Source organism: Musca autumnalis, unplaced genomic scaffold (assembly GCF_047663935.1).
Source record: "Musca autumnalis isolate F117 unplaced genomic scaffold, ASM4766393v1 scaffold_1, whole genome shotgun sequence".
NCBI lineage: Eukaryota > Metazoa > Arthropoda > Insecta > Diptera > Muscidae > Musca > Musca autumnalis.
The window spans coordinates 3,253,557-3,263,448 of record NW_027411644.1 but is presented as its reverse complement, the minus strand read 5'-3'; the positions used below and the strand labels follow the sequence as shown (position 1 = coordinate 3,263,448).

The window sequence follows — 9,892 nt, the reverse complement described above, 5'->3', positions numbered from 1 at the left end:
TTCCCCGTGAGTTTTGTTTTTCCGCCGTTGCAACTTAAGGGGAGAAAGTGAAAAAAATCACGGGGAATTGCCGTTCATGATAACCCCATTTTTGTGATTTGAAATACAAAGAAACTCAAATCAATTGTAGAAACTCAAATAATTGTAAGATCTATCAAGTCTATTGACCCATTGTTTATTTATAGACCATATGTATATCTATACAAATATCTTTATTAAACACCGCTGCAAACCAAATAGTAGGGACAAAATTATGTTATTGCTATTTGTCATAGCAACTTGTATTTTTATTTATAAAATCAAGTTTTAAATAGTTATTAAGGCATATAATTAAATGCAATCATTAATTTACAATGATTCCTAATACAAAAACTATTGTTATGTAATAACAATACAAATTAGTTGAAGCTTAAACAAAAACAAATGGAAATGAATTCAGTCGCCAAGTGGTCTTCTCTTTGATAAAGGACACATTCAAGAAGGTGCAAACTTAAATAGCCTTGTAGACACGAACGGACTTGATGTCACCAATGGTAAGGGTCTGTAACAAGAAAATGTAAAAAGCGTTTAATTTCTGGATATTGGTTCATTATCAAGGTCTACTTACGGTGGTCATTTCGCTGTCGGAGAATTCACGGACAATGGTGGATGGTTTGTCACCCTTTTGTTCTTGGGTCAAAGTGTTGCCTTCCATGGTGCAAATGGACTTGACCTTGCGGCCATCCAAAGTTTCTTCATCGAATTCCTCACCCAACTTGAAGGAAATGCTGGATGTCTTGAAAGTTGAAGTAGTGGTGAAAGTATAGACATCACCTTCCTTCTTCAATTCAACAGTTGGGGTAACGGTGTTGCCCATCTTGCGGAGGACCATACCGACACCTATAAGAAATAATTAATAAATTTAGAAATATATATTTAATTATGTGTTTATATACTATACTTTCTTTGAGTGGTAAAAACAAAGAAATATCTGTAATGACAAAGGTGACTATAAACAATACGTTATTGCCGAATCCTACGTGAATTGTATATTTATATGTATGTATCTACAAACACATTGATTGGCGGGCGAAGAGTTTCAAACGAACTGATTTGGATTTCCTGTTTTCCTAATAAGCTTGGCAGACATATTGGAAAAATAATTGGAATCATTTCCAATATTACTTTTCAGCGACTGTTAACACCCATGTTCAACATATTACATATTTGACACAAACACAACAAGCGTGCCACACCTTTTAAGGACTATGTATATGGAACACAAAGAATTCTAATATTACGTTCGCCAACACTACTTTTGACGTACTTCTTTTTCAAATGTTGGGGGTTTGGAAAGAGGAATATAAAACTGTCAATTGAAACATTTATTAGGTTCGAGGTCAAATTTATCAATTTACAAATGATAATTCAAAAGGTCGAAAAACTCCAAATAAAAATACACAATTAAATTATAACTTATAACAATAAATTCTGCTTTGTGGATACGGCCCCTCCTAAATACAAAGCATGTAAAGAAACCCAACAAGTAATGGTGGTGTATGCGGTTATCTTCTTAAACTCTACGAAATGAGTCAATTTGCTTTTTTTTTGTTTTGAACTCAAGACGCTGAGATTGCAAATTCCTTTTCGCAAAAAAGAAAAGTACAGTTGATGTACACGCATTCCCACATTGATAAATTTTACAAAGAATTCAGAAATGGAGCGGGATAGCCATGATTCTTTGACCGGTTGTCATCAATTTATTAAACTTAAACAAATTAAACATGATGGGGAAGATCCATCAAGTACTCATAAACCGTACGGATATGCATTAAAAAGTATCTACATATATGTATGTATATAGAGCGGTGGTGTGGTTGGTGGTTACAGCATGTCGACTGTTTGTTGCCGTTGACATACTGGTAATTGTACACACCACAATGGAAATATGGCATGATCTTTGTTTGTGTGGATGTGTCACGAACAGAAAAGTAATAAAAATAAAAAAGACGGCAAAGGTGGGAAAATTTTGTGGACAAGTAAAACGAGACGAACTCAATTAAGATCAAAAAGAAAAGCTTAATTGATTTCAATTGATTTAAAGAAATTTAAAATTGCATTGGGTTGAGTTCCGATAAGATAACGACAAAAGCTGTCGGTTTTGGCAAGAACATAACGATTTAAAAGACTTTCTTTGCACTGCGTACCTATTCTGAGAAAAATTTACGCTTAAATTTAGATATGAAACTTAATATTTTGCAATAACATGTATATATGTACGGACGTATATGTTTTTTATAACATTTATATATGTATGTACGTACGTATGCATGAATGTACAGGCTCCCAGAAATTCGATAAAGCAAATTGCCAGAGTGTGAACTTTCGACTCTTAATTATTGCACAGTACAATTATGAAGGTAAAATTGCAAACCATATTTATGCAGTATACATACAGACCTGTATGAAGAGACATACACATATAAACGTACATCACCAATTATATATGATATATGGGATGACATTTTGGACATCTTTAAATATAGCATTCCAAATTAAAAAAAAATATACATATGTATGTATATAAAATACAAAGTCCGAAATAAAAGAAATGCAAAACAAAATATTTGTCTTTGATAAGCGAAATTAATTCTCTGTTGTCCCCTAAACAAACGAAGTAAATCGCACCAACTACAGCAGGTGCTTTTCATTTAGACTTTGGGTGCAATAGAAAATTTACACAATGAAAATGATGGGGCCTAGACAACAAACTACTCTTTGAACTTTGTACTGAATTTGGTTTAGCACACAGTATTATCGGCATGATATCTTGGCAGCTAATGTCATGGATGATTAGCGTCTATTTTTTGGCAATAGACCAGAAATTGTCACGCAACAACATCCCATTCATTCCATTTGTTTAACGGTTCATGAACGAGAGATGAGGGCAGACGGAAAGAGTTCTACTGCAAAGAAAATAGCGGCAAAAAACCGGTTTGGTACATATTTGCTTTTTTAATTGCAACAGATACCGGCCGGTCTTTTGACTAGCTGATTGACCACCAGACGCCGAGTTGAGCTGAAGCTGTACCTCTGTTCACTTTTTTTTACAAACACGTTTTCAAATCATTAAAAAATGCGACACATTTCTCCATATCCTCTAACAGCCGAAACAGCCACGGAGCCACGGATAGATAGTTGTAACAAATAATTTTCTTTTCTGAGTCACGATGGCACTTACCCAATTCCTTCATGTATTCATCGAAGTTCTCGCTTTTGTCCAATTTGTATTTTTTTCCTTCCCAGCAGGCCATTTTTGAAGAGATATTTAATTTGGAGAGTTGTTGAGGAAACGAATAACACACTGACTCTTTGAAGAGTGACGACTGAATAATGCTTCAACCACCACCACAACGCGTTTTTATACCCGTCGTTCTCTCCAATTCTCTGTTATATTTTGTTATTCATTCTTATCAATGAGCTTTAAAAGATATACAGTGCTGCACAAAACAATTGTTGCTAGCTTGTGAAATGTAACGTATAAGTTAATATTGGGTAGCGTTTACTTTCATATTTTAATTAGGAAGGGACATTATGTTGCCAGTATTAATAAATCAATATGGGAATGTAAGCAGTGTGATGCTGACGGAATCGATAACTGCAAATTTCACTTGGACTGACTTAAAAAAATGCAGGAGCAGAAGTACAGTATACACCCAAAATAACAATCAGTAGTGAGATTCTCTAATGGGTACTTTACACGATATGTTTTTTGCTTATACATTTTGTATATAAAAAGTGGCAACCCATATGAAAAAAAAAACCGTGTAAAGTACCCATAACTCGTTTTTTCGTTACCGACAAAATTCGGAAAAATTCAAGTGTTTATGATTTCGGCTATTAGCGAAATTTATCGTTTCAATTTTACCGATTTTTTTCAACCCAAACATTAGTTACAGAATTCCACTACAGATAGGAAAGCAAAGCGTTAGTAAGATTTTAACATACATACATACATGTACATACATAATGTACATTTACAACGCAGCTTTAGCTCTGTTCCTTTACGTGCAAGAATCTTCAAGTTTTACCACTTTTTACTCGAAAAGCGTTCCTTTACTTCAGACACCGTACAATTCATATGGGAGTAGTTTAAAATTTTTACTACTTTTGTCGGTTTTACTATTTTCAAAAGTAAAGGAACAGACCATTTGTTTATTTAAGGTTCCAATTTTGATAATCGTGTGTGAAGCATTAATAGGATAGAACATGTGGTTTTAGCATCAAATTTGATTTAGAAATGGTAAGAATCCGTCCTCTTTTTTGTATGTATGTGAAAAAACTCTAATAGATGCTCTGTTCCAGAACCTGCAAGAAGTTAATATTTTTTACTACGATAACATTTTTTCCTTTATGTTATCGAACAAAATAGTAAAAATTAGTAGCTTCTTGCAGTACTGGAACAGACCAAGAGTTTTCTCGAAATTCCATTTTTGAAATCAGTGACAGTCTAGCTCTAATACCAATGAACCGATCGTCTTACATCTTTGTGCATAACATGTAGTATCGTTCCATTTATTAAAAAATGCTATTTGACTCATTCATTTGATGAAAAAAGACAAGGGCTGACTTCCGTATCGTCAGTTGCTTTACAAATGAATGAAAATCTGCGAAGTATTATGTTTTTTAACGCCGTTGCACTTAACAACTGCGAAGCTACTTGTTTCAAAACGTCAAAAATATCCATTTTCATTTTTATTTCTGATACATTTAGTTGCATTTCGAACAATGTATGATTGTGAACTGAAATATTTTGACGAAGTTTAAACAACAATATGGAAGTCAGCCAAGCTTATATTCTTATTTAACAAAATCTATTTTGGATAAATCATTTTCCGCTATTATGGTTTGGGGATACCACAAACCGATATAATAATAGCGTTTCGTGTGCAGCCATTTCTCACAAAACTTTGTAATAGATTTTAACAAAATTACGGAAATATAGCTCTGTTCCAGAACAAAAAAGTTTTTACAATTTTTACCACTTTTACACATTTTGAGTTCCCGTACACAAAATTTATATGAAAATCGTTTACGACTTTTACAACTTTTACGACTTTTACCACTTTATAAAGTACGGGAACAGGCGATATGTGTCCTTTTAGATGAAAAGATTTCTGGCATTCTTTTTCATTTGCCAAATATTTTTGATCACTTAACTTATCTCCAAAGAGAAAAAAGAAAATCCAAAAAATTGGCGGTTTTCTTGAAAACATCATGATTTTTTTGCATCTGCACCTGGTGTTAACCCCTTAAAGTTTAAAGAAGCTATAAAAATGTAAACTATTTAAAAAATATCCCATAAAAATAAAATGAATGCATTATTTTTGTAAATTAAGAATAAAGAGCATTATTACACTACATTAACACTAATTATAAAATGTTTCTTTTACATTCCCGAAACACCTGTTTTAAATGCAAGTGTAAAATGCGTTTAAGTAAGATTACATAATATGGTTGTTCGATAACACAAAAGTTTGTACAAATTTGTACAAACTTTTACAAAATGCTGTTCGATAACAAACTTGTTCAATAAAAGAGAAATGAGAAGCAGTTGCAAGTATCAGCAAGAACTTGCAAATACTTGCGAAGTTATCGAACAGACATAATGCCGTTATACAAATTGAATTCAAAGTATTCGATTCCAAACGAGGTTGGGTATTTGAAACACATAATACCAGTAAAGTTAGCATTATATGTAGCTCTTATTTTCTTAATGTATAAAAAAATCTTTCAAACAAATCAAGATAGATAAACATTTATGAATATAAGCGCTAGTATGAACGTTTTCTACGGTAGAAAATTATGCCTTAACAAAGAAACAGTGTGCGATTGCGTTTAGTAAGGTAGCTGTTTGATAAATTCCGCCTTGCAGAATAAATATTTAATTCATAATTAGATTTTAGTTAGATAATTGTTTTTTAAACTAATGGTAAACGATTTCCTGCGAATATCCTAAAATAAAAAGAGGTTAGGGGGAATAAACAAAAACAACATTGTTCCACAACATCCCATACGGGACAAGGGAGACTTCTCTCATATCAATGAGTGCACCCCGATTCATATTTAGCTCAATGATATGGGACCTACAGTTTATCGCCGAGTCCGAACGGCGTGTCTTAAGACACCACTTGGGGAGAAGTTTTTCAAGGCTGAAACACTCAGGAAATGTCGCCAACATTACTGAGGGGTATTTTGCCACCGTTGAAAAATGTTTGATGTTGCCTGGCCGAACCTCCGTGCAAGGCGGGCTTGCATACCATTGCACCACGCTGGTGCGGTTATGGGGAATACTTCATCATTAATGATTGCAAGATGATTCTGTTTAAGTTTCTTCTTAAACGGTACAGTACAGACGGGTTTAACAACGTCTGACATATTTGATGTTGTCTTCCAAGGGAATCGAACCCATCACATTTTGTGTGTGCTCCGATACAATAAACTTTCAAAATTATAAAGTGGAAAAATTAACTTCCTTATCCAGTTTGATGAAAAATTATCTATGAAATTGAATGTTATCACTAGATATGGATATTGATTCTTATCGAAGTATTTCAACTTTAGACTAGACATGGAAAAGGTTTACTCTAAGATTGCAAAAAGTACATTTAATTATAAAAAGCTTTTTATATTTAACTGCAGCACCTTAAATTTGGTCTTATTTGTCATATGTATTTCTTTTGATAAGCAATGAAATAAAGTCTCGGCAGATAACCTTTTTCCATAAATACATATACCTATGCAGAATTGTTGAAGGTAGTATGCTGGCGTTGACCAACAGTCAGTCCACTTATCATATTTTTCTTTGATTCAATTAACTTTTATTATTGGATCAATAAATGGAAAAACCGTGTTAATATCAATAAGACAACAAATTGCCCCATTTGTAGTTTCAGGGGGTACAAGGTTCACAAACACGTGTGTGAACTATTGAATATATAAAAGTATGGATGAATGTATGGGAGTAGTGAAACTAAGTGATGATAACAAAGTTATCATCAATTGTCCGCACAAATTAGTAGATAAACGAACTCTAATATTTATTAATTTTCTAATGAATAGCCGTCAATGGTCACCTGATGCAAATAAGTGGGAAAGAATTAAAACTATTTCTATGTATGTATATGCCACCACCATCTTTACAATACACACCCTCATCACAGACATATTGGTTGATATCCGGCGTTTATTTGCCTTCATTCAGTCATAATAAGAACAGTACTTATGATATGCGGCGTGCATATGACCATTCCCAGACCCCGTATACAGTTTTTAATTGACATCTAGATTGGGCATGTGTCTGTGCGTGTATTTGATGTTACCCAAGACCTTTGAAGTCACGATATTATTTTGAGCATAAATATCCCGACAAATTACACTAGGTACTTATACGAGTATGTACATATGTACATCACCAATGAATAAGATGAGCACTCGCCTTTTCATACGGTTCGCCATATAAATGCTCTCTTCGTATTCATCGTTGATGTACATGTATGTATGTATGTAAGTACATACATATATATAATGTGATTTATGTACGCCCACCAAACCAAAATCGGAAGAATTATCCGAATTCGATACGGAAGAAACATCCGAGTTCGGATGCGAATTCCGTCCGAACTCTGACCGAAAGTCATATGGCGTGGTTGACGTGTTCTCTGACCGAAATTCGGAAGTTTTTGCAGACTTTCGGGCCAAATTCGGTCCGAATTCTGATGAACTATCGTATGAATTTCTGATTTATTAACCGACGTCCGGACAGATATCGGTCCGAATTCGAAAGTAAAATCTTATGAAATTCGGAAGTTTTGGACGACTTTCGGACCGAATTCCGTCCGACGTATGATGAACTATCGTATGAATTTCTGATTTATTTACCAACATTCGAACAGAATTGGTTTTTTTAAATGTTAATTAATGAAAAATTAAAATCCTTGCACTTAAATGTTTTCTCATCTACTATAAACAGATTAAAGGTTTTAATATCATGGTAGGAAAAACCAACAATGGAGAACAACAAATTCATCAACAGGATCTGTGAAAAATGTAAAACATTTGTTATCTATATATATAAAATAGAAAATTGTTTGTTTGTACGTTTGTTTGTGCATTATATACTCAAAAACCGCTGAACAGAACTCCCTGAAAATTCCAGAGTATATTACAGCATCGCCTGAAATGAAAATATGCTATATTTATAATTTTTGAAATTCCGCGTTGATCTGGAGATATAGCATCAGAATCGTAGGTACCTCCAAAAATGTAGATTTTGTATGGGAATATCTATAGAATGATAACAGATATAGCCTCCAAATTTTGTCACAAAAGTGGGAAGTACGTACACGTCATGTCTTACAAAATAAGCGCGGTGGGTCAAGGGGAAGAGTGTTCCACTTTGAGCTACTAATATCAGATATCATCTATTTTAATGTCGTATGCGAATATCTATAGAATTGTAACATATATAATCTTCAAATTCTGTCAAACATAGTTGGAAGTAAGTACACGTCACCTCTTACAAAATAAGCGGGTGGAGTCAGGGGTAGCAGCTCTCCCCTTTTAACTGCTAATACCAAATAGCATCTGTTTTAATATTGTATGCGAATATCTATAGAACGGTAACATACATAGTCTCGAAACTTTGTAAAAAGTAGTGGGAAGTAAGTACACGTAATCTTTTGCAAAACCAGCGGGGTGGGGTCAGGAATGGTCAGCTCTCCCTTTTGAGCTGCTAATATCAAATACCATCATTTTCAATCACTTTAAGCTTGAAAGACTTTAAACTCAGGCAATGGCGGGGGAAGTAACCCATAGGAGCAAACTACAAAATCTAATATTGTCGGATTGAAAATTGTCAAACTAGGCAAGAGTGGTTTACAACGTGCCTATGGGATAAGATCTTATCACATGGGGAAGGTCCCCTTATGGATGCTAATATTACATAGAGTATATTTGACTCAATCTAAATGTGAGAAATATTAGTCTTGGTGACATTAAAACTTATGTCAATGTATGGAGTCCCGAAAAATGGGCGGGAAACCAATAACGCTTGTCGGAAACCCGGTTTCTTAAAATTATCCAGCTGGTAACCCTATCGATTATTAAAGTCAGACTTATTGTTTATCGATTGTCTATGTTGTTGTAACTGCAGTCAATATTGTTTTGTTTTTGAGTTGTTCCTTTTGTTACTACCAACATTTTAAATTTATTGATTTGATTCGTGATATAAAAGGCTGAAAATCGGTCATTTTTTGTCTTGTAATTTGTCGTCTTAAAGTTTTGTCGTCCCACAACAAGTGAGTCTTTGAAAATATCAATGTATTAAAATCCAAATTGATTTATGTATTTATTTTATTTCATTTTACTTTATCTTTATATATAAAACTCAATTGTCGTTTGTTGGTAATTGAATCAGTTGAAAACGGCTGGAGCGATTTGGATAATTTTTTGTGGAAATGTTAGTCATAGTCCAGTTTAGGTTTTTATGCAAAGAAAAATTGGCCACGCCCACTTTTCCGCCCACTTTTATAAATATGTTATATCTACGAAACTACTCAACAGATTTTCCTGAAATTTTCAGGGAACGTAGAGTGATGGCCCATGTTGAAATAGGCTACACATTTGGTTGAATTTCGGATCGGGCGGGGTACCCCCCTATGCCCAATTTTTGTAAAAATGCAATATTTGCAAAAATTACAAATGTATCTCTTTGAAAATTAATTTCCGAGTCAATGGCGATTGTGTCTCCGACCTTACATGCTTATTTGGGCATTAAGACTGGACAACGCCCACTTTTTTAAATATGTTATATCTACGAAACTACTGAATCGATTTTCCTGAAACTTTCAGG

General features: G+C 33.9%; 1 protein-coding gene across 1 annotated transcript; it reads right to left on the bottom strand.

Moving 5' to 3' along the window:
• Positions 1 to 251: 251 nt before the first annotated feature.
• Positions 252 to 3,378, bottom strand: fabp (fatty acid binding protein). Its single transcript, XM_073963217.1, has 3 exons — positions 3,221 to 3,378; positions 608 to 879; positions 252 to 541 (listed from the first exon to the last, which is right to left on the bottom strand). The coding sequence occupies exons 1-3, from the start codon at positions 3,291 to 3,293 to the stop codon at positions 491 to 493; spliced, it is 396 nt and encodes a 131-aa protein (XP_073819318.1). The 5' UTR covers positions 3,294 to 3,378; the 3' UTR covers positions 252 to 490.
• Positions 3,379 to 9,892: the final 6,514 nt, after the last annotated feature.

Coding starts and splice junctions, on each gene's coding strand:
- fabp (XM_073963217.1), bottom strand. CDS start 3,293: ATGGCCTGCTGGGAAGGAAAAAAATACAAATTGGACAAAAGCGAGAAC. Junction 880..3,220: donor TGAATACATGAAGGAATTGG/GTAAGTGCCATC, acceptor TATTTCTTATAG/GTGTCGGTATGGTCCTCCGC. Junction 542..607: donor CCGACAGCGAAATGACCACC/GTAAGTAGACCT, acceptor TTCTTGTTACAG/ACCCTTACCATTGGTGACAT.